The sequence below is a fragment of the Fusarium solani genome, assembly GCF_023522795.1.
Source record: "Fusarium solani strain SB1 chromosome Unknown bctg00000001, whole genome shotgun sequence".
Taxonomy (NCBI): Eukaryota; Fungi; Ascomycota; class Sordariomycetes; order Hypocreales; family Nectriaceae; genus Fusarium; species Fusarium solani.
Genome location: NW_027072156.1, coordinates 1,821,926 through 1,845,594, shown reverse-complemented (window position 1 = coordinate 1,845,594; position 23,669 = coordinate 1,821,926). Strand labels below are relative to the sequence as shown.

At 55.6% G+C, this 23,669-nt stretch overlaps 6 protein-coding genes across 6 annotated transcripts; 2 read left to right on the top strand and 4 right to left on the bottom strand.

Annotated features, from left to right (window-relative positions):
• Nucleotides 1–2,007: 2,007 nt before the first annotated feature.
• MRS44_002689 (uncharacterized protein) lies at nucleotides 2,008–2,337 on the top strand (the record flags this gene model as incomplete). Its single annotated transcript, XM_065622919.1, has 1 exon — nucleotides 2,008–2,337. The coding sequence occupies one exon, from the start codon at nucleotides 2,008–2,010 to the stop codon at nucleotides 2,335–2,337; it is 330 nt and encodes a 109-aa protein (XP_065478991.1).
• A 3,697-nt stretch (nucleotides 2,338–6,034) lies between these two features.
• MRS44_002688 (uncharacterized protein) lies at nucleotides 6,035–7,499 on the bottom strand (the record flags this gene model as incomplete). The annotated part of the gene is made up of 3 exons (XM_065622918.1): nucleotides 6,035–6,672; nucleotides 6,732–7,294; nucleotides 7,351–7,499. The coding sequence occupies 3 exons, from the start codon at nucleotides 7,497–7,499 to the stop codon at nucleotides 6,035–6,037; spliced, it is 1,350 nt and encodes a 449-aa protein (XP_065478990.1).
• Nucleotides 7,500–9,419: 1,920 nt separating this feature from the next.
• Nucleotides 9,420–13,397, top strand: MRS44_002687 (uncharacterized protein; the record flags this gene model as incomplete). The annotated part of the gene is made up of 6 exons (XM_065622917.1): nucleotides 9,420–9,438; nucleotides 9,496–9,647; nucleotides 9,716–11,955; nucleotides 12,027–12,620; nucleotides 12,673–13,309; nucleotides 13,368–13,397. 6 exons carry the CDS (start codon nucleotides 9,420–9,422, stop codon nucleotides 13,395–13,397), a joined length of 3,672 nt encoding a protein of 1,223 aa, XP_065478989.1.
• A 572-nt stretch (nucleotides 13,398–13,969) lies between these two features.
• On the bottom strand, nucleotides 13,970–16,228 carry MRS44_002686 (uncharacterized protein; the record flags this gene model as incomplete). Its single annotated transcript, XM_046275204.2, has 1 exon — nucleotides 13,970–16,228. One exon carries the CDS (start codon nucleotides 16,226–16,228, stop codon nucleotides 13,970–13,972), a length of 2,259 nt encoding a protein of 752 aa, XP_046136797.1.
• Nucleotides 16,229–16,671: 443 nt separating this feature from the next.
• Nucleotides 16,672–17,964, bottom strand: MRS44_002685 (uncharacterized protein; the record flags this gene model as incomplete). The annotated part of the gene is made up of 1 exon (XM_046275203.2): nucleotides 16,672–17,964. The coding sequence occupies one exon, from the start codon at nucleotides 17,962–17,964 to the stop codon at nucleotides 16,672–16,674; it is 1,293 nt and encodes a 430-aa protein (XP_046136796.1).
• A 685-nt stretch (nucleotides 17,965–18,649) lies between these two features.
• Nucleotides 18,650–21,388, bottom strand: MRS44_002684 (uncharacterized protein; the record flags this gene model as incomplete). The annotated part of the gene is made up of 2 exons (XM_046270567.1): nucleotides 18,650–20,932; nucleotides 20,996–21,388. 2 exons carry the CDS (start codon nucleotides 21,386–21,388, stop codon nucleotides 18,650–18,652), a joined length of 2,676 nt encoding a protein of 891 aa, XP_046136795.1.
• Between the last annotated feature and the right edge of the window lie 2,281 nt (nucleotides 21,389–23,669).

Genomic DNA, 23,669 nt, shown 5'->3' with positions numbered 1-23,669 from the left:
GGGTCATCAGATCAGGTTCGAGAGGGTCATGACAATTGGTTATGGGTCTGCAAGACGAGACTGGACTATGTCTGCGATTGATTGACAGACTACCTGTTTGGATCGACTATGGCATGGGCACGTTTCGAGAGCTGGTGCGTGCCGTTTCGTGCCTTGCATCCCTGACAGCGTCACGGACACGGACAGACAGTCTCGAGCGAGTCTAGTAGTGTCTGACTTCTCTGACGCAGCGCATGCATCTCTCACTAGCAGCAAGCAGCAGCAGCAGCCGCGTCGCCCCGAGCAAGCCGCTCATGGCTCCCGCCAAGGGCGTGTGCATGGGCTATTGATTGGTTCACAGGCCGCTTGAAGTGCCGTGTCGTACGAGGATTGGTCGCAAAGACACGAACGACGACACGACCGACGGACGAGCCACGTTTGATGAGCAAAAAGAATTTTCATCAAGCTTATTTTCTTGGTTTCCGTTCCCGGTTTTCTGGTAGTCAGGCACTGCTGCTAGCTTCTTGACACTTCCTCGTGGTTCCGGCTGACTCTGACACCGAGCCTGAGTCTGACTGCTGACGGGGGCTGGACGGTCGAGTCACGAGAATAATCCAGAAGGTCTCAGAGTTCAGCCTCGAAGGGGGTTCCCAAGGCCAGACAGAGAGACGGAGACAAGACAGCATCCAACGGCTGCCTCACGGCAGGCATGCAAAAACTACGCCAGCCAACCAACCAGCCAGTCATGTTCATCCGGTGTTTGGTAGTCTGGTGTGTTTTATGACCGTCACATTCCTAATTGACTGATAACGGTGGCCAAGCTGACAGAGACGGGCGACAAGACCAACCCCTGAGCCGCACGATAGAGTAGCATCGGGAGGCAGCATCTCGCTTCAGCGGCAGGCAGGCATGCAATCAAGCAAGGCAGAGGCAGAGGCAGACGACGGCAAGGCATGGCAGGCGACCGGGCAAACCAACCAACCCCAACATCATGGTCCAGCATCATGAGCATCAGCATCAGCCCCCTTGTTCCGAATGCGACAGCTTGGGTCGTGCTGCAGTGAGCCGCTTAACCCTGACCTTGCGGGTTGGATCTGAGCTGATCTACGCCTCTGGAATAAGCGAAATGTGTTGGTCAATTGGATGCTTCAAGGACAAGACAATGGCCTTCTCCAACTTGACTTGGACAACACGACGACCAGGTTCTGTCTACCCCTTGCTTTGGCTCTTCGACACTGACACGTTTTTCAAAGACATTGAAAGCAGGGACCACATGGCGTCCCCGGTATTCAGCAACGGTTTTTTTTTTCTTCTCTTTGCCTCCTCCTTATCAAAAATTTGTCCCTGTCCTTTCGCCTCGCTGGCCTGTTTTGTCCTGGCGCAGCGTTGCATCGTGCCATTTCCCACCCGCGGAGGACGGCTGTCTTGCTTAGGCGATCTGACGAGTCACAAAAGGATGGGCTTCCCCCGCATTCTCTGCGGCAGGCTGGGGATAGGCTAGGGCACTCTCCCAAAGTGCTCGCCTCTGGTCAGCGAAAGAGCCACTGAGGACATGCTGCAGAGTGCATATTGGGGGACCGGAAGTCCTTTCAGGGCCCCCATCCCTTCGTGCCACGCTACGTCCTGATTACTGCAGGTTCTGCCGCAGCCAGCAAGGACGGGAGCCTCTTAGCGGTGCCTAGTGGTGATATGGTTCTGCCAGCTAAACCTAGCTCCTTCAAGTGAAGGCGGGGGTTATGGATGCTGAGCTCAGGTTTTGACAAACAAGAATTCGTTTTCAACAAAATGTGCGTGCTGCCGCCCACAGGCACAGTTGCCCGGCCGTAATATCCTGACGAGCGGCAAAGATGGGTCATTGGGCTCTCGATAGTCGAGCTGCTATGTCTGTGCGGAGGCCAAGGACCGGGGGAACTGCAATTGTTTGCTGCAGCTGCACGCTTCTGGGGCAAGAAGAGCTTGCCTTACCGTCGTGGCTTACGAGGATTTAGGGGGGCGTCACTGATCCATCAATACCTTGCCGCTGCCATCATGATCGCTTGCGCTCCTGGCCGGGAATGGAGGCAAAGACAGGACACCATCATGGCCGTCAGGAATCTCGACCCTGTCTGGCACTTTGATCGGTTTGTGTGTGGACTATCGAGGATGGCTTCGGCCTCGCTACGAGCCTTCGACGGGGGTTCAGCTCGAGATGGTGGCTCTGGCTCATGCCGGGTGCTGGCGGCTCAAAGACGGCATGCACAGCGCAGCAACAGGCAAGGCAGGGCAGGGCAGGACTTGGTCCATGCTCTGGATGTTGCTGCAACCGTCTCCAAGTTGAGGGCGTCTCGACGAGTAATCGAGACTGGTTGTGTTGCATAAGAGGAGCCCTTGGAGGAGTAGCCATCCCTCCACCCTCCCGCGAGGGGGAGACGTGTGTGCATGGCGAGACCAAGACAAACAGAAACGGGCGAATAATTTCAAGGGGCCGGAAGTACACTGGCATTGAGTTGCTGTTGCATCGCAGGCGTCCAATTTCTCCGTCCAAGAGATGAGAGGTCCTATTCTTGGGCTGTCTGTCGTGTCTGTCCCGTCCCGTCTAGGCCTTTGGATTCAGCCCATTGCAACGCCAGCGACTGTCCAGTTGAAGCAAGCCCATCATCTCCCCTCTTCCCCTCGCCTGTCTCCCATCCCATGTCTCTTCTGTCTCGCCACGCCCTTGTCTGGTCTTGATGGTGCGCTTCAATTTCAGAACATGGGCCAATCACGACCGTCGACCCCGGACTGCGCCTCCAAGTGGAACCCAATATTCAACGTTGGACGGTTGGGGAAATGGGAAGTCGTGTGTTGCTCCTCTCCTCTGTCGTGCAGATGCCTCTTTTGCTGGAGCAAGGGGGCTTGCCCAACGTGCCATTCTTGGTCATGGAATTCACGTCACTCTTTACAGGTCGCATCGCTTGCTCTCGGTCCCCCTGTATTGTCTGTCACTGTATGTATCCGTACGCGCTCATCAGCTCTGTACGGGCTTCCCGGGGCTGCTGGCTCTCTGTCAACCTCCGTTGAAGAAGACGGGGCTTTGTGCGGGCCCCCGTCTTCCCGGATTTCTCCATCTCGGCGCGGTGGCATTTTCCTTCCCGTCGGCCGCTTGGCACGAAACAAATGTCCCCGTGTTAGCGGCTACGCCGTGTCCTCGCGCCGTTGCGTAGGTTCTTCTGTCTTTGTTTGTTTGTTTGCTTGCTTGCTTGCTTGGCTCAGGGGGCGTGCCTCACCACGAACAAAGGGTCCTCGGCGCGATTCCAGGTCCGCTGCTTCGGATTCTGCCTGGTCCGCATCCCATCATCGGGCGGCGCCTATCCTGCGCCGTGCCGTCACTAACAAGTCGTCAGCTTGGGAAGGGCGCTGCAAGCCACCAACAGCTGGACAAAGAGATGGCCCTTTTGGTTGATTTACAGCGGGACGGACGGCTGTGGAGGATCCGACTGCCTGGGCCTTGGGGAAGCAAGCGCAAGCATCTGTGACGACATGTTGGCTCTGATGCAGTGCCATGCCATGCGGTTATCCCGTTTCAAGCTCCTCGTCGCTGCGCTGTGCTGCGCTGCAGGACGGGTATTACCCTCATGCTGCCTGCGCTGCGCTGCGCCCATCCCGAAAAGGGCCATCCGTGCTATCTCTCTCGAGTCTGGAATCTCAAAGGCCGTCGAGTCTCGGGTGGTGGACGGTCACACCACCTCTCCCGTGACCAACTTCAGACCTTGGATGTGCCAACCTCTGCCACGCCAGCTTATCTCTTAGCGCTCTTTCGTGATTACGACTGCGGTTAGTGGTAAATACCCCTCTTCAGATCGGCCTTTGGAGTTTGAGAGAGATTTCTGTGGAACATCTCGAGGAAGAGAAATGCGGAGGTGGCGTCTTGGTTCACGCGCGTGGCTAATGTCTCGGCGAAATGGGCACGCGCCGCGCCATGTGACCTCTCCTCTTTGCAGTAAAGGGTGGTATTGGCTTCTCTGCTGCTGCAGGAACTCGTGAGACCCTTGGAAGAATGGGAAAGGAGGGGTTTTGGTCTCTCAGCCTATGATGTAGCCGTCGATGACATGCCTTGACAAGGGCGCCGCTGGCCTTTTTCCTGGTCTGGAGCTGACGGCGAGAGGGTGTGGTGATGCTCACGAGACCTTGGTGATGACCTCCTCTCGAGATTGCGAATCCTCAAGGGGTGGGGGGGCATCTTGGAGAGTTGGGTTTTGTCTAGGGTAGGATTTACGGAGGGATTGCTCCATTTTCTTTGATGGTCGAGTCAGATGGGTTGCTTTCCCCTCGTTGCAGTGATTCAGGAGAAATGGAGAGGGTGATTACTGGTAGGGATGGTGCAATATTGCCCTCTGCTATACCGTGGTTGAACCAGGAACTGGGTTGTTAAGATGCCGGTGATATTGACCAAGTTCGATCAACTATAGATAAACTTGATTTAACATCCCTGGTCTGGAACTACAACCGTACGATGATCGTCTTGAATACTCCGATGCGTTATTACCACAGCACGGACACAACCGCTCTTCAAGATGAATCCAGCAGGTTGCTCCAGAGTATCATCCTGCGGTGCCATCGAGACCCAGATACAACCCCTATCGTTACGGTATGACCTACAGAGCCCTCTGAATGGTCTCGGGATACGGCACGGTGAGAGGACGGTGAGCATATAGTAATCTCAAGGTCCATGGTTTAAAGTCTTACTCGAGGGTATGTCCGAGATAATGGCGGGTCCCCTGTCCTCTTGATACCTTGAGCATTTCAAATCATTCCGTTGAACTCATGACTTGATGTCTCGAATCGAATCCCGGAGCACTCGGACGTGAACTTTTGTTGTAGCTAGGATGTTCTCCATGCTTCGGGACCCCGTAAGCCGCATGAACTACTCTGTCCCCAGCCTCTCTGCGGCTATGTCGGAGGTCTCTCGTCGCTCGACATGAGATCTCAGGGATGAGTCTTTCAGGATCATTGACACTCCCCCCGTGCCACTGCTGAATAATGTCTGTGTTTCTGATACGAGACAAGGATCTTTCAAGTTCAACGTGACGATGGTGATTTGTGGTCAACGACCTGGCCAAGATGAGCAAGCCGAGCTCACGTTGATACGAGATGAGAAATCAAGAGAGGACTCGGCGAGAAGCAGGCTCATGACCAAGGACTTGGGAGGTACTGAATGAAGAGTTGTACTGACCAAACCGTCACCCCTTGCCTTGGCCATACATCAATGAGCATGTATGGACTCTTGCTACATGAACCATATCACGTTTCCCACCCCATTAGCAAAGGCAAAACACTTGGTCATCCTCCACCAAGATAGTATCCCAAGACTTGCACAACGCCGCGTGCCTGGCCAGATCCGGAAGAGAACACAGAAAACTCCACGTCTGTGTTACGCTGTCAACATCCAAAACCGGCATCCCAAGTAGGCATGACTACACACTTTTCAACATACGCCCCCTAATGAAAGGACGCGGCATCGACCCGAGACTTGCATCTCGGCACCGATGGAGCGTATCTGTCTTCCCCCGTTAGCTGCACGCTTCCGCACCGGTGCGGATAGCCGCATCACACCGGAGCGGGCGGGTGCAGGTTCTTGGAGAGCTTGGGGACAGGGAACTGAGTAATGTGATCTCGTGAGGACTGCTGTCGTGGTGCAAGATGCCGTATGACGGGGACAAGGACTACCAAGAAGGGCATGGTAGTAGGTATACGAGTGCGAGGTAGCAACTGGGCAGTATCAGAGACAAGCAAGCAGAAAGGGGAGTTTGTCAACATGAGCAGGGCAACAAGTCTTGACTCGAATGTGACCGAACCAGACAATTGTCCTACGAGGAGATGAATGACGAGATCTAGAGGTCAAAAGGCATGATATCACAGACAAATGTCGAGATGGCACGGCATATGCTGCAAGTGAAAAGGGGAAAACTCAAAGGAAGCGTGTATCAGTCGACTGATGAACAACGGGTGCTTCATGTACTTTAACCATTATTAACTCCTTCTATTTGAAATCTCTTTATCAACATTTAGTTCTTCTTTCTTCTCTATTCCCATTTATTTATTTCAACGTCACCAACTCCTCGGCGCTGGTAGGATGGATAGCAACGCAGCTGTCAAAGTCGGCCTTGGTGGCACCCATCTTGACGGCGACGCCAAAGCCCTGGAGCATCTCGCCGCTGCCGATGCCCATGATGTGAAGGCCGACCACCTTCTCCTCGGGGCCCGTCACGATGAGCTTGTAGTTGGTGGGGCCCTTCTGCTCGGGCTCCATCATGGCGTAGTACATGGCCGTGAAGCCCGTCTTGTACACCTTGATGTTGTCCTTGCCGTACTTTTCGATGGCCTGGGGTTCTGTCAGGCCGATGCTGCCGACCTCGGGGTGCGCGAAGACCACCGAGGGCACGTTCTTGTAGTCGAGCTTGAGGTTGGCAAACTCAGGGGGGCCGAAGAGGCGATGGGCGAGACGGCGGCCGGCGGCAATGGCCACAGGGGTCAGCTCGACCTCGCCGGTAACATCACCGAGGGCGTAGATGTTGTCGACAGCGGTGTTTTGGTACTCGTCGACGAGGATGTGTCCCTTCTCGCCGAGCTTGACGCCAGCCTCCTCCAGACCGATGCCGCGAGTCTCAGGGTGCGGCCGATGGCCCAGATAAGGTGGTCGACGTCGCTGAGAACGGTCTCGTTGCCCTCGTCGTCCTTGTAGGTGACAGTGAGCTTGCCATTGGCGTCCTTCTCAACCTTGGTGGCCTGCGAACGCCTGTGAAGCTTCACGCCGAGCCTCTCGTACTCGTTGGTGACAGACTCCTGGATCATGGGGTCGAAGCTTCGGAGGAAGGTGTTGTGGCGGATGAACAGGTGAGTCTCCGTGCCGAGGGCGTTGAACATGCCGGCGAACTCGACGGCGATATATCCAGCACCGACAATGGCGACCTTCTTGGGCTGAGTCGCAATCTCGAAGAAGCCATCGCTGTTGATGCCGTGCTCGGCGCCGGGAATGCTAGGAGGAGGAGTGGGCTTGCCGCCGACAGCAACGAGGATCTTCTTGGCGTTGATGAGAACCTTGGAGTCGTCGTCGAGTGTGACCTCGGCCTGGTTCTTGGAGACGAGGCGGGCCCAGCCGTGCACGTAGTCGACCTTGTCGTTGTTGAGGTTTCGCTCGTAGATGCCATTGAGACGCTTGACGTAGGCATCGCGCTTGGTCTTGAATGTGGACCAGTCAAAGGGGGCCGTCTCCTCAACGGAGAAGCCGTAGGACTTGGAGTCGTGGATGGCCTCGGCGAGGGCGGCGGCGTTGTAAGTCACCTTTTTAGGTACGCAGCTAGAAAGAGAGACTGTCAGCGTTTGATCCCTTGCATATATTTCCAAAGAACTCACCCAACGTTGACGCAGGTTCCTCCGAGTCGCTTGCTCTCGACAATAGTGGCCTTGATGCCAAATTTGTTGCTGGCCATGCGCGCAGAGGCAAGGCCTCCGCTGCCGCCGCCAATGACGAGGTAGTCGGTCTCCTTGGTGATGGGAGCCATGGTGCGCGCAGATGCGGACAGGTGCCGGGCGAGTGAAGCTATTCGCAGCGGGGTCGTTCTCGAGGACGAAGACAGGGTCGATGAGCGCAGGGAGTGGGCGAGAGCTTGCATGGACAAAGGCCGCCTCGGGGGTTCAACCTTAAGGTATAAAAGAAGGAGGAAGGGGAGGGGGATGACGTCTTTTAAGGGCCGAGAGTTGATGATGAGAGCAGCTACCTATTTCCTCCGTCTGCGGCGATAGCAATGGCGGGGGTCTAGGAGGGCGGGACGGAAGCAGATTGGTAGGGTCGGATGGGAGGTAGGGATTGGGGTGATTGGGTAAGCAATTGGTATGGCGAGATGGCTGGCAGATGGACAGACAGGATTGGTGAGCTTCAGCTGGAGCTGCAGGGCAAAGGCAATCGATTGATGCTCCTGGAACGATTTGAAATCCACCCCGGCGATGGAGGTTTTTTCGGTCCTGCCCCTCCGTTAGTGGGCGGTTCGGCGACCAACGTAAGAGGCCCGGGTGCCGTGCCGAGGAATATTCTATTGACGCGTGTGGAATCATGATTTTCTGGTGTAATTACTCAATTCCAAATCTCGTCTTTGAGCCATGATTTTGTTTAATGTCCTGTGGGGGCTTATACCCCGAGTTGGCTGCCATCCATCTCGAGTTGGGCCCATGCGGGCTGCTTACACATTCGCTGATGAGTAGTTGTGTCAGGATAGTATTTGGAATGCTCTATCGCGGCACGGAAGACTAGGCATTTGAGGCTACTGTAAGGATACCGAACAGGGCTCTGTCTCTCAGTGCAGAGAAATGCCAGACACCATTTGTGCGAGTAAAAATTCATGCTGGGTTAGTACCCTCTTGATATACGCGAGGCCATTGGAATCAGTCACCTCATGACGGCTGCAGATGATGCACTGTTCCCGATATGCAGCTTCCACGTGCGTATGCAGTTAGCACGCATAGAAGTAACTAGAGTGTCTTTGACTCGAGCTGGTATTTGGAATGAATTGCGAGTTGGATGAGGTAATGAATAGTTCGTCTAGCCGTATTAACAACCCTTGATTTTTTTTAAATCCCGAGATTCCAATACAGATGCAATGCCGTCATCGTCATGGTGGCTTGGGCGGGCTGAAGGTGGCTTATATAATGAAACAACCAACCCTGGTTCACATGGCTTGCGTCTTCCAGTTTACTCGGCTGATACCTTGCTATCAAGCCTCGGTAGGTGTTACCAAAGACTTGCTGGTTAAACTGGCATTAAATCGCCATAAAATATTGTGTCTAGATACCTAAGCTGCGAAGAAAGCCATCACCGGGCCATGACGTTGACATGGATCCCATGAGAGTCAAGCTGTGGAGCTTACTCAACTTGGAAGCTGTTAAGCTGTGGCTGTGGCTTGGGCTTGTCTGAGAGGCAACCTACAGGAACCACAGGAACCCTTCCACGTTACGCAGCTGGCCTCAATCACACAAAATTACAGACTACCCTACAGCTTTACGCGGCCACAGGGGTTCTCTAGTGTCCCTCCAGCGGATAATTGCTTCTGTCTGGAGCTCCAGCCTCTGGCCGCCGTTCTGCAGCCCCCCTGCCCGTCCCGCCCCTAGCTCCTGGTTGGCTCATTTGCTTGCCCGAGGTGACAACCTTGGAACACCAAACCAACCCCCCCAAAATGGTCCAAACACCGGGCTGACGATCTCCATCTTGATACCAGACCTCATCTCATAGCCCTTCAAACTATCCAACCTGCCTTTCTGCCTTATCAGGCCCGACTCGTCTCCGAAGCTATCCGGACCTTCCTATCGCCCCAGCTGATTCACACTGCTACACAGCAAGCTTCGAATCGCTAATCTCCCCCCTTTGACGCCTCGTGCCTCCATCGTCCGTCTTTTCCGTCTCGAGCTCCGCGTAGCTCGTATGCGCGACAATGGCGGCCGATGACACTGGTACTTGAACACTCACTTGTAATCGCCTCATCTGTCGAAATGCTGACTTCCTGGCAGCTGCGCCGAACCTGAACCTCTCCCCCGAAGAGAAGCGAACATATGGCCAACTCTTCCGACAAGCCGATTCCGACAGCGTTGGCGTCGTCGTTGGCGAGATCGCCGTCAAGTTCTTCCACAAGACTGGCCTAGACTCTCGTATCCTGGGCGAGGTACGTCTGCGATCCCCGCGTTTCGCTGCCCGTCCGACGTTCCGCTAAACGTTTAACTCTCGTGATAGATCTGGCAGATTGCGGATAAGGAGAATCGGGGTTTCCTCACACCAGCTGGCTTCGGCATCGCCCTACGACTCATCGGACACGCCCAGGCCGGCCGCGAACCTACTCCCGAGATCGCTCTTCAACAAGCTCCTCTTCCTCGATTCGATGGCTTCGTCCCGCAAGCCGGCCCTGCTGGAGGCATTCCCCCTCCTCCGCCCGTGCCTGTGAGCTCGCCTCCTCCTCCAGCTGCCCTCCAGGCCCAGACGACCGGCGGGCCGATCCGCATCCCTCCCTTGACTCCCGAGAAGGTGGCACAGTATACTGGCCTCTTTGAGCGCCAATCTCTCCAGGCTGGTGGTCAGTTGCCAGGTGACCAGGCCAAGTCCATCTTTGAGAAGTCTGGGCTTCCCAATGAGGTGCTGGGTAGGATATGGCAGCTCGCCGATACTGAGCAACGCGGCGCTCTTGTGCTCACCGAGTTTATCATTGCTATGCACCTGCTCACCTCGATGAAGACGGGTGCTCTTCGATCTCTCCCCAACATCCTCCCAGCTGGTCTCTACGAAGCTGCCTCGCGCCGTGGCCCCTCACGCCAGTCGTCCTCCGGACCCGGCATCTCCGCCATCCCCCGACAACTGAGCGGAACTGCTCAAGTGCGCGCAAACAGCCCTCTCGGACGTCCTCCCCTCTCTCCCCAGGGTACGAGTGCGGGTGCAAGTGATTGGGCCGTGACTCCCGCCGACAAGGCTCGATTCGATCAGTTGTATGCCGACCTCGACAAGACGAACAAGGGCTTTATTACTGGAGAGGAGGCGGTTACCTTCTTTAGCCAGTCCAATCTTCCCGAGGATTCCCTGGCTCAGATCTGGGACCTGGCAGACACAAACTCTCAGGGACAGCTCACGCGCGACCAGTTTGCAGTCGCCATGTACCTCATCCGACAACAGAGGACTGGCCGTGGGCCCCTGCCTACAACTCTACCTGCTAATCTGGTTCCCCCTAGCCTTCGCGCCCAAGTTCGTCCACCAACCGCCACATCTGCTTTCGACCCTCCTCCTCCTCCCGTGGTGGCCCAGCCACCACCTCCTCAGCCCAAGTCAGCTCTCGACGACCTCTTCGGCCTCGAATCGACCTCCCCGAGCCCTGCTCCGGCTCCAGCCCAGGCTCCTATGTCAACTGGGGGATCGAATGCCAACGATCCGTTCGGTACCGGCTCTAACGTGCTGACACCGTCCTCTCCTCTTAAGCCATCTCTCACTGGCACTGGAAGCTCGACCTTTAAGCCATTTGTGCCTTCATCTTCGTTTGGCAGAGGCCTGACGCAACAGCCTACAGGAGGCTCGGCTGGCTCAGGTTCAAAGCCTCTGATGCCCTCCGCATCCGAGGATCTCCTGGCAGACAATGATCCAGAGGCTAGCAAGATTTCTGGAGAGACCACCGAGCTTGCGAACCTCTCGAACCAGATCTCATCACTGTCCAAGCAGATGCAGGATGTCCAGGGCAAGAGGACGACAACTCAGAACGAGCTGAACCAAGCCACTGCTCAAAAGGCGAATTTTGAGCAGCGACTTGCTCAGCTACGCACCGCTTATGAGAAGGAGGCGCAAGATACCCGTGCCCTCGAGGAGCAGCTTAACACAGCTCGCAAGGAGACGTCGAAGCTGCAGGCCGAGTGTATGACCCTCGAGGGGACTTACCGCGATATCCAGACTCAGCACCAGCAGGTTACAGCAGCTCTCCAGGCCGATCAGCAGGAGAACACCAACCTCAGGGAACGTATCCGGGTTGTCAATGGAGAGATTGCTCAGCTCAAGCCCCAGATCGAGAAGCTCAAGTCTGACGCCCGTCAGCAAAAGGGACTGGTCGCCATCAACAAGAAGCAGCTGTCCACTACTGAAGGCGAGCGCGACAAGCTCAAGGCAGAGGCTGAGGATCTCACCAAGAGCATCGAGGAGCTGCGTCAAGCCAACACGGGCTCTCCTGCGTCGGCTCCGGCCCAGATCGCCAGCCCAGCGGCATCTACTTCTAGTGCCAACAACCCCTTCTTCCGCCGGACGGCAAGCACTGATATCATGGGTGCATTTGCCTCTCCTCCCGCCAAGAACGTCTCTGATAAGTCTTTTGACGATGTCTTTGGCCCGTTCCCACCTAGCGCTTCTGGCACTCCTCCTCCTCCTCCTCAGACTTCGTTCAAGCCCCAGCATACTGGTGCCTCGACCGCCAGTGTTGGATCATACAACACCCCCCTGCTTCGTCTCCTGTCATGAGCCGTCAGCCTACTCTGGCTGTCGATCCTCCTGCGCCCCCGGAGTCGAGACAAATCAGCTCTAGCTTCCTGCCCTTCATTGACCATACCGAGTCCCTTTCATCTTCTCGTCAGGTGTCACCCCCTGCTTCCCGTATCGATGACCCTCTCCATGGTTCGGCCACCCCTATTCCTGGTGACCTGAAGGCATCCGATAGTGTTGGCAGTGTACCGGGAGCCTTCCCCGGCGACGAGACTGACAGTGTCGAGCGTAAGGGAACTCCATCTGCTCCTGCTGACGCGGCTCGCGAGCCTGCCAACGAGAGCGCACCAAAGGCCGCGGATCCTTTCGGTGGCACGGATGAGGCCAAGGCCAAGGCTGACTTCGAGAACGCCTTTGCCGCCTTTACAACTGCCAAGAACCAGACCAAGCCTGCGCAGGAGACTAACAAGTCTACCTCTGCTTTCGATTCCGAGTTCCCTCCTATCTCGGAACTTGAGCGTGATGACGATTCGGACTCTAGCAGCGATCAGGGCGGCTTCGAGGATGACTTTGCACCTGCATCGCCTCCTAGCAAGCGATTTGGGGATAAGCCTGCGAGCGGAGAATCGTCCGGTGGCGCTCCCTTGGGCCCAACCCCAGCCCCGGAGACTGCCTCTCCTGAGACCAAGGTGACGAGGTAAGGCATTCAACTAACTAACCCCCTGTTGACAGGCGCTAACATCGATCAGCCCTGAGCTCCCATCGTCACCCGCGACAGTGACCGAGACCAAGGCCCAGAACTCGTCTGTCGACGACATCTTTGGCACGAGTGCGACAGGACCTGCCCCTGCCTCGAAGCAGGCGGCCCCATCCAACCCTCCTCCTGCCAAGAGCGGCTTTGAGGATCTGGAAGACGAGTTTGAGGGCCTGGAGGATGCTAAGGAAGGCTCCGGAGAGGAAGATTTCGCCAACATCTCCCGCTCAGGTCTGGACGACTTTAACCCCGTCTTCGACAGCAGCCCGCCCGGTAGCCAGACTAAGACCGAGTCTACCGCGTTCGGCAACGAGAGCTTCGACTTTATCTCTGCCAGTCAGGCTGGCCCAGCCCAACCCCCTGCGGGTGGCCAGCAGAAGCCCCCTGAGGCTCATGACTGGGATGCCATCTTCTCTGGTCTCGAGTCGCCCAGCGCTGCTGCAGCAACTCCCGCCACTGCCCCTGCTGCCGACAAGCCAGCTGCCGGTGATGCCTCTCGTCCTGGCCAGCAGCCCCTGAACCGCACAGAGTCTGAGCAAGACGACCCCATCCTCAAGAGTCTGACTGGCATGGGTTACCAGCGCACCGATGCTCTGGCTGCCCTGGAGAAGTTTGACTACGACCTGGACAAGGTATGTTTTGCAAGATGATCAGATCGCGGATGTAATACATATGCTGACTCGTCAACAGGCCGCAAACTACCTGGCTAGCCGGTCATAATAATCAGCAACCATCAGGTCGAATTGGAGGGTGTCCGTCTATTGGAGGGAAGGATTTAATAACAACCGCAAACAACAGCTACCACTGCTACATATCTTGTTTCCTTTTCATTGTCCCCTTGTCTCCATCATCACCACCACCATCACCATCATCGTCATCATCCTCATGATCCCCTCTTGTTGAATAACTAGTTCCTTGTCGGGCAGCGAAACCTTTTTTTTTCTTTTCCGTCGTTTTCGTCTTCATCTCATCGTTACGGGGGGTTAGTTCTTGTTCTCCTTGCTATGGGTAATAGGTTCCCCATTTTGTAGATCATGATAATTCCTTGTCGCGTTGACTATTTCAGTCTGAGTCTTGTCTTGGTGTGTATGTTGTATGTGAGAATGTTGAAGTGAGGAGTCACTATGTGTAAATGAAGCAGTTGAAGGGTGTACAATGTTTTCTTATCAAAACACATCTCATCGCTAAAGGTGGCACAAATCATGCCCGTCATACAACATGCTCTACATGTCCATTTTCCCGTCTTCTCCCATAACATATGCATATATATATAGAGTATCCTTTCTCGCCGCCTACTTGACCCTGCTCATGATGGTCTCTGCGCCACGCTCAACCGTAATATTCGCAGCCTTGTTCTTTACAGCAGTAGCCATACCCCTTTCAAAGTCGTCCCTCGTCCTCAGCACGGCCTCTACCCACGAGGGGTTGAGATCCCAATAGGCCATCTTAAAGGTTGCGTACGTTTCCACGACGGAGTCGCGGTCGCAAGTCAAAAGACGCAGGAAGTGCTCCGTGACGCGCCACGTCTCCTTGATGGAAGCTCCAATATCCGGCGACGGCAAGCTGCTAAACAGCTCAAAGGCGGTGGCGATGTCGTTGAAGAGCTTGTCCTGGAAGGGGTCGGTGCGGCGGAACTTGGCGCCCTTGTTGCGGACGGCGCTGAGGTAGCGGACGAGCAGCTCCTCGGCAAAGATCTCGACAAAGATGTCGACGAGCGAGTGGTGGAGGACCTGGCGGTAGTCGTTGACGTACTCCTCAAACGTCACCACCATCTGCTTCATGGCCGTGCTCGTGTACCACTTGGGAGTGAAGAAGTCGGGCATGACGGCGCCAAAGTCGACTGAGAAGATGAGCTGGGCGAAGCGGTTGATGCACCACGTGCTAAAGTCGACGTAGCCGTCACGCAGGGTGTTGACCTCGGTCTCGATGCGTTCTAGATAGGCTGGGGTGACGTGCTGCTCGACGAGGCGACGGAAGCTTGATAGGTAGGCCAGGCGGTTCTCCTCCTCGTTGTCGTCGATACAGGCGATTTGATCGTTGGCTGTAGCAACAAGCCAGTCCTGTAGAGCCTGGAAGCCCTCAAGATCAGGCACTCTACCCTCCTCGTATCTCGTAGCTTCAGCATCGAGCATGGTCTGCCACGACTGCTGACGAGACCGTAGACGTGCAAACATGGCATCGATTACACCCTCCACCACATCAGCACGCTGCGAGTTGGCAGCAGCGTCCACCTGCTCGCGAAGCATCCTCCAGAGGGCCACCAGGTTCTTTGTCCGGAAGTAGCCATACTCGTCCTGGTCCAGGTTGGAACCCTCGACGTTTCGCTCGGCCAGGTCGCGCTGCTCCTGCGCAAAGATGCGCTCGATCCACTCGTCCAGGAACTTGATGATGAGCTCGCGAAAGTCGCGGACAAGCTCCGCCTCACGGTTGTCCACCACATGCGGCACCAGCTCTTCCTGACGCAGTCCCAGCTTGGTCATCTTGCGATAGTACTTTTCTGGGAACCCAACAATCTCGAGCGTGTGCGCCGACGAAGCCTCGTTGCCGTCCACCATGCCTATCAAAAAGTCATGCATGAGCTGGTGGTAGACGTCGGCGTACGTCTTGACAATATGCCACTTCTTAGGCATCAGGTGTGACATTCCCACCTTGACCACATTCAGGTCATTAAAATACCACTTCATAATCTTCTCCAGCTTGCTCGGATCCTCGAGGAACTCCTCCTTGGCGCCGTCAAACTGCTGCTCGGCGCTGAGCCGGATCGCCTGGATGAACTTGTCCTTGTAGCCGCGCACCTTCTTGGCGCCGTCGGTGATGCTCTGGAACCGCGTCGCCATCTCCTTGTGGTCCTTGAGAGCCTCCTGCAGCGCCAGCACCCGCTGGTCGCTCTTCTCCTCGGCCTCCATCACTATGGCGAACCTCACCACAAGACCGTTGTTGTCCTGCACCACCAGGTTGATGAGGTTGAGGGCGATGATGCCGACGTGCTCGTCGAACCAGTCGATGGTGTCGTCGAGGCGCGCAAAGTAGTCAGCCAGCGTCGATTGAAGACTCGTGTCCTCGGCCCTCTGTATCTGTTCCATGGCGTCGTCTCGGATATTGCGAAGCTGCGTGAGCTCGTAGTGGCACGGCAGCAGGTTGGGCATGTTGTCACCGTCCTCGTCATCCTCTCGCAGCATCTGCTCCACGACCGACAACCGGTCGTTAAAGGTCTCGAGGTTGCGGCGCATCGTCTCGACGGCGCCAAAGTTGCGGTGGGCCTGCGACACGAGGTTGATGCTGGCAAAGTCCTTGATCATGTTCTGGGACTCGGAACACAGCTTGTCAATCTTCATCATCTCCTCCTTGATCATCTGCACCGTCTTCTGCCCGTCCGTCAGGCCCGTCATGCCCGACTGGGTCGTCTCGAGCTGCTCGCGCAGCCCGCTGCGCAGCTGCCCATCGACGGCGCCCTTCTTGCGCGAGAACTCGAGCTTGAGCGCCGGGATCTTGTCTAGATCCTCCGGGTGCCGCAGCAGCTCCGAGAGCTTAGGCGCGGGTGTGTCGTCCATTGTGGCGGCGGATCGTGAACCATGCGAAGGGGGACGGACACGCCAATCAAACCATGATGCGTGGGGGACTCAGATGTCGTCGTTCGGCCGTGGGAGGGGTCTTATCGTTGGACGGTTGATGCTGTAGAGTTGAATCTATTGTGCTGGGAGTTGAAGCGAGTGTAGGTGGTTAGTGAATGTGTGCGGCTGGGTGGTATGTCGAGTCGCGGGGAGCTACGTACTCGGTACCTGAGCTAAAGCGAGGCCCATGATGTGGCTGACGCAGCAGTCCAAGCACAGCCACTCCACTCACTGGCTCAACACCACAAGATCATCACCAATACAAGCACTCAAGATATTCACTTGTTTTATCATTACTTGCTCAATGTCTCTATTTGTTCAAATTTTGGGTATCTTAATGATATTATACACATATTCTAGCTCAATTGGCCAAGATTCACCCCTTAATCATCGCTGTCGCTCCCCGAGCTACTCGTATCATCGTCGTCGTCCTCATCATCCTCTTCACCCAAGCTCTGCTCCGCAATTACGTCGCCTGCCTCGAGTGCAACTCCTCTAGATCCTGACTCATCATTTCCGTCCATCTCATCGTCACTTCTGACCTCTCCTTCCTCCACCTCCTTCCCGCCCTGTCTTCTCTTCTTGTTCGGTTTATTAGGCCCCTTCTTCCCAGGGGGGTTCTTCCTCTTGTTGCCTCCTGGTGGTGATATTGTGTCTTTGGGACCCAGCACGAAGCCTGTGGGTAGAGGCTGGTCCTCTTTGAGCACGCAGATAGTTGGAAACTCGAGTACGCGCGTATTGCTGAGGATATCGCGAAGGCATCCTTCTACCCCGAGCTTTGTCCAGACATTAGGCTGGTCTGACCGTGATCGTGGCTTGGCAAGGAAGTATTGGAATCGCTGTTTTTGAGCCTGGAGTTCTTCCGATGGCCACATAACGGGATCAGTGTCGTGATGGGTTGACCATGAGCTTGTAAAGGGGTCTTGCAGCGCGAATGAACCTGGAGACCATGTCGCTCGGGAGGGGTCCTGCGATTGCCCATCCTGGCCCGCTCGCAATGTCCTCTTTACCAACTGGCCATTCGCCTTCTGCTGCTCCTCCAGTGCCGTGTGGTATGCCTGGAACAGCGACACATCATCCATCACTTTGGAAAGATGGCGCATCTTCTTCGGTTCTCCGTCTTCAACGTCCTCAAATGTCATCCACTCGACCTGCCAATTGATGCGACCAGTCCTTCTATTGAGTGTCGTATGGTTCTCCTTCTGCCTCGCCATCCCCATTGGAGCGCACATGATGCTGATGTTTAGCTTCTTCAATCTCTGCGCCAGGAATCGCTCAAAAACACGGCCCTTGGCTTCGCGCAGAACTCGTGTCACGAGCACCTTGCGCTTGCGCCCATCTCGACCCGGCTTCCATTTGACCTCCTGGACCGTCAACGGTCGCAGTTCCTCCTCTTGAACCAGAGAGCGCTCTTCGACAAGGAGCTTCTCAGCGCGTTCGACGGACCGCTCGATACCATGCAGGAAGTTGTAATCGTGGTCGACACCAGCGGCTGTGCGGAGCTTCGAAGGAGGGATGTAGGCTGTTGCGTCGCGTTCGCCTGTGCATTCTGACCACGCCTTGTGCTTCTTGATGCATGCGAGAGAGCACGTTCGGATGCTACATCGTGGGCATTTGTATTTCGGAGTTGAAACGTGGCAAATGGCGCACAAAGAGGTCAACAAAGGATCAGCCATTGTGTGACACGGGACGAGAGAGGTTGGACGAGATGTTGATGGAAGGAAGATGGCTTTGCGACGATGCCACTAACAGATGGGGGTCTACTTTCCAAACTTTTTTGTGGATCCTGAGATGGCTTATCTTATCAGAGAGAGTTGTTCAGACATGGTGACTTCCTACGCTACATTCGCAGAAATATCAAACATCACATGACCTATGGAAACAAAAGACTTCATTGTTATTGTTGAGAAATTCTTTTTCATTGTTTGGCTGCTCTTCAAGCCAGGCAAAGGAGCGACGTGAATTGAAACACCTCCGCTTCCATCTCAGGATAATACTCTAGCAAAATGTAAAAGAACCGCCAGGCTTGACGCGAGTACATGAGCGAGCCCGCCCACCAAATGACTAAAAAACAACAACGGAATGGTTATATCGAGAAAAACAAAAGGGATAACATCCAACGCCATAGTCCGCAGATTTTGATCCAAGCCAACCGCCTAAAGCAAATAGGTAAATAAATAAGTAGATCAATGAAGAAATGCTAAGAAATTGGCAGCACTTGGGTGACGTGCGTGCAAAACATGACCGTCATGGCCGCTTCAACAGCCATCACGTTGCAATCAAGAAAGGCTTGCCGCTGCCGGCTTCACTTCATCAGGAATGACGTGCAATCTAACAAGGCTCAGACGCTGTCTGAGACACCTAGCGCGTGCCACCAAGAGCGCTGATCCTGGCCCCCGAAGGCCTGTGCATCAGGGACTCGGGGTGCTTGGAGACGACTCCTGTCTCGTGGGTGACGCTTCCTGTGTTGCTTCGGCTCTCTTCGAAGTCCTCTTCGTCATCCTCAACAATCTTGGTGGGGATTTCGTCCCGAAGGTTATACTGTTGGGACGCTCGCTCCGGAGTCGTAGCCGTAGAGGCAAAGGACATGGCTGTGCTGCTCCGGTTGGGAATGAGATCCGGGGTGGGAGGGATACTGGACGCCCTTCCCGACGGCTGGAGAAGGGAGTCATCCCCTGTTTCGGACGTGGCGGCGGAGTGGCCGTCATCGCTCTGGGTGGTAGAGAGGCTAGAATTCCTTCTACTACTACTCCCTAACTCCGCGTCGTGTGCTAACTGGAGACCCTCAACAGCAGCTTGACACTGCTCGGCAATGTTACGCACAATGTGCGCGATGGCGTCGGTCTTGTCCTTGAGATGACGGTCTGCCACGTCGGAGAAGCTGGAGGCAGAGTATCGCTTGGATCGAGGGGCGGGGCTGACAGACAGGCGGTTGGGCTCGCCCTCCTCCTCTTCAGCCTCGTCATAACCCTCCTCAATCTCCTGGGCCAGATCATCTGGCTTGGTGAGAGACTGGATGAGATGCTCCATGTGGTGGCTCTGACCACCAATGAGACTGCGAAGGTGCAGGACAACCCGGCGAGCCTCATCACGCTGTCGGAGGATGGTGACGTTGGTGTGCTGCAGCTGAGACAGCTCCTTCTTGTTTCGCTTGCGCTCACGCTCAAGCTCTTCAGCAATCTCTTGCTGGAGGACAAGAGCCTCGAGAGCGTCGTCACGCTGCTTCTCAGTGCCAGTAAGACGGACAGACAGGCGGGCGTTGTCGTCCTTCTGCTGGTCAATGAGGCCGGCAAGACGGCGGTTCTCCCTCTTGTGGGTCTCAATCTTGACCTTGAGATCCTGGGTCTCCTTGGTGAGCTGCTCAGCAAAGGCCTGGAACTTGAGGAACTGCTGCTTCCAGCTCTCAAGCTCCTCCACCAGGTAGTTGTTCCGTTTGGTGACCTTGTTGAGCTCGGTGTCCATGCGACCCTTGAGGTTGATGAAGTCCTGCCAGGCCTCGAGAGCATCTCGAGAGTACTGGTTCCTCTCACGGACAATCTCGTTAAGATGACGCATCGAGACCTTGGTCATGAGGGGCTTCTTGACAGAGCCGCCAAACACGGCCTTGAGGCCAGTGTTGCGACCAAGCTTCTCGCAGACATGGTCCATGACAGCCATAACTGCATCCTGGTTCCACCACTCAGGGTCCTGGATAGACTCGACCTCACCGCGCATCACGATGATCTGGCCGGCAGGGACGAGCTTGCCGCCACCGTAGGCGGATCGAAGGTGCTGGGGGACGCCGGAAGGAGTGACGTCGCCGTTCAAAGCCTGGGTGAGTCGGGTGACGAACTTGTTGCGCTGACCGGGAGTCAGAGCAGTAGGTGGGCTGGAAGTCAGAACAAAGTTGCGATCAAGATCAACAACCAGGGCATCGGTGGGCGCCGTGAAGAGAGAGCGGCACTCAACAGTGATACCAAGGATGTAGGGACCAGGCTCCTGAACAAGCTCCTTGGCATGGCGGGCGTGCACAACGGGAACGTAGAGACCGCTCCACTCGTAAACTCGAACGCAGTATCGAACAGTCTCGGCGGCCATGGTGAGCATGGCAGGGTAGTGGCTGACGAAGATGATTCGGCGAGTGGGAGAGATGGCAGCCTCAATGACACCGACGATGTTGGGAATCGACAGACAGTTGAACAGGGGCCACATGGCGAAGTTCTGGAACCCTGTGGGAGAAGAAGGAAACTGGTAGCAGAGGGCATAGTCCTTCATGTCGATGCGCACAAGATCGTTGAGGCGGGGAGCTGGGAAGCTCAGGATGCGCGAGACCTCCTCGGCATGGAACAGATTGGTGGCCTTATTCCAGTGAATCCACATGCCTCGAAGATAGTCTCCAAGGAGGTTGTAGAGAGGATAACGCGACAGGAAAGACAAGCAGTACGGGATCCAGTATGTCTCATCAGGGTTGTCGTAGTAGTCGCTCTCAGTCCTCTTACGAAGGTCGCGGATGGTCTCGGCTCTCTTCTCATCGGCTCGCGACCACACTCGCAGGCAGATTCCGTAGAGTGTGTGAGAAGAATCTTGCTGAAGAACGAAGGCGTGATGGACGCAGTGAGGCTGGCTTCGGCCTGTGCAAATCTCGACATCGTGAGGGAAGCAGGCCTATTGAACAGGGAGTTTATGGTTAGCGAATATGGTTTCCAAGTGGGAGCTAGAATTACGTACCCTCATAGCGGCATGAAGAGCACGCGCAATTTCATTATCCTGCTCAAGGCGCGGGCTGCTACCCAAAATCTCTGGTAGCCAGAACTGGCCGACAGCACCCTTCATGTGGCCGATCTTGCCCTGTGCGGGCGCAGGAGCCTTGACCCATTGAGAGGGCTCGCGGCCAACACCGCAGACCATATAGGCATGAGTGAGAGTCTTGGGAGTGCGCTGCTGGGGCTTCATGTTGAGAGTGGAGGGAATAGGCTGCGTAATGCGCGAGTGCAGCGAGGATGTCCGGCTGGGAATCAGGAGGTTCTGATCAGCGCCCTGGTCGCGGGTGCTGGGCCTGCCATCGCGGTCGCTAGTCCGAGGACGGGTAAAGGAGGGATGGGTGCTCAGGGAGGGAGGCATGGTTGTGACTGAGAGGATCGAGACCTCGTTTTTCGCGGTCGGTTCGGGTTAAAAAAAAATCGTCGTCGTCGTAGTCGAAGAGAAACGAACTGCTGATGAATATGCAGTTCTCTCGTATGCAGCTGACTGACTTGCTGGCTTGGTCAGGTCAGTTCCTCCGTTTTCGTTGATGTACCCGTTTGCGTCTTCCCGCGTGGTGTAGGTCCTATGCTCTCGCTCGAGGCTTCGCTCCTCTCTCAAGGGGTCATTCAAGACGCGACTCAACCGGCCTTGAAGGAGTGGGCAAGGGAAGAGAAGAGGGAGGGACAAAGAGTCAAAGTCAAGAATGAGGGGAAGAAGAAAGAAGAAGGAATAAAGTGAAGGGGGAAGACTGAAGAGAAGGTGGAAAGCGTCAAGTTTGGGGGGCAGAGTGGAGAAGTAGAGGTAGAGCAGCAGCAGTACCTAGCAAGGCAGCACCTGGTAGGGGCCAAAAGGAAGCAACCAAGCGAGACAAGCTGCGACGCCAGTCAAGGAAGGAATGGAGAAAAGGCACCACCAATTCTGCAGCTCCAAGAGACAGTACGTACCCTTTCAGTTGAGAAGATACCTGTAGATACTCCAGTGAGCGCCAGAGGGACAGGCTCGGCGGGCGAAAAGGTGAGACGGACGGCGGGATACGCAGAAAAAGGAAGGATGGGGCCAGGGGCCTTGTTCCCTGCTTCTCTGGGTTCGAGCTGGGATCTTGGCCTCCTCACTGGGCCGGCTTGTTTGGACACGGCCGGGGAATTATTAGGGGGAGGAGTTGGGTGGTCACAGACAGAGTAGAGTATCAAACAGCTGAATTGCCTGGGTGAACTGTACGAGATGTCAACCTTGGTCAGTGAATCAGGAAGAAGCTATCCATCATGTTCTCTCAACGGGGGGAAGCCCAGACTATTGGTACAACAGAATCAACCCTCGCAGCACAACCGAACCGAGAGGAAACTGACTGACGGGAGAGAAGAAGCCCAGGCGACCCAACGTAAGGGATCGGCTGCGCAGGTACCTACATTAGGGGCTTGATTAGGAGCTACCGGACCCATGCCTCCTCCAAGGGGAGGGGCCGGGATACTGGGGGCCATCAGGGGCACACTGCACGCTTGTGCAGGGGTCATGGGCCCTGGGTCTTGGGTACGGGAGGTACATGGCTTGCTTGCGGCGGCGACGGCGGCGGATTTGATGGACGCTACGCTCCCAGTGCTTGAAGTGGACGTGATGGATGGGGTGGGATGGCTTGTCCTAGGCTGGCTGGAATGGGCTTTTGTTTTGGACGCTACTGTAGACGTTGTGAACTAACCGTCTTCGCAGCAAAGAGACCATTAATTAATGCAACACTACCTGGTATGATTGCTTTTTGTTGCACGGGCACAGCCGTACACTAGACTCTGAGAGCCAGTTCTTTGTCAGCTCTCTGATGTTGTCAGTTCAGGTCAAACTGGGAGCTGCAGGAGGATCCATGGAGTGGAGAGCTGGAGAGTGGGCAAAGGCGGACACTCCTTTAACTGCCCCAGGCGGTTTTTCAGGGGAAAACTCAAAAGCACTACATCCCTCAAAGGTATCTGGTACAAGGCTACGCCGCAGCTGAACCAGCTCCTTGTTCAGTCTCCAGTACCGTACCTGACGGAAGCCCGCCCGTTGCGTGTTGGGGGCTCCACACTGCCCGTCCATCTATCGCCTTGTGAGTTTCGGCAAAGGGACGGGAGGGAGGGCGCGAATCCACTGTCCTTTCTTCTCTCTTCTGAGTTGTTGGTTGACGGCACGGCTTTGCACAATTCATTGTTTTCCTGCTGAAGAGCTGTAAACAGGCGGGGAGCCGGTAGAGTCGGCCTCTATTACCGGGGCTACAGCTCAGGTTGCCAGTCAATCTGGTCATCGTTTGCAGACAGTTTCCAGAGTGACTATCACAGGCAATTGGAGATGCTATCGTTTCTTTGGAGACAGCATTCCTCGTCGTCTCCAAAAACGAAGACGGATATGATCTAATAAGTCTCAAAATTCCTTCCATTCTTCGTCTCGATCCCTCTGTTTCTCTCGAGTCTTGTCCTCTGTCTCACTTGTTACCCCCCGTAGCGCGTGGCCACCAACAGGGATCGAGAGTGGCTCTCCACCTGCACCCTCAACCCATGTTGAGAGCGGGGGGGTCGCTCCCACGTCCGCGAACCCCCGGCTTCAGAAGCACGCATGGCTTGGCCAATCGCAATCGGGGGAGAGAACTGTGGTCTCCAACGTGGGAAATTATCTGTACCGACGGCGCCTCTTTGTG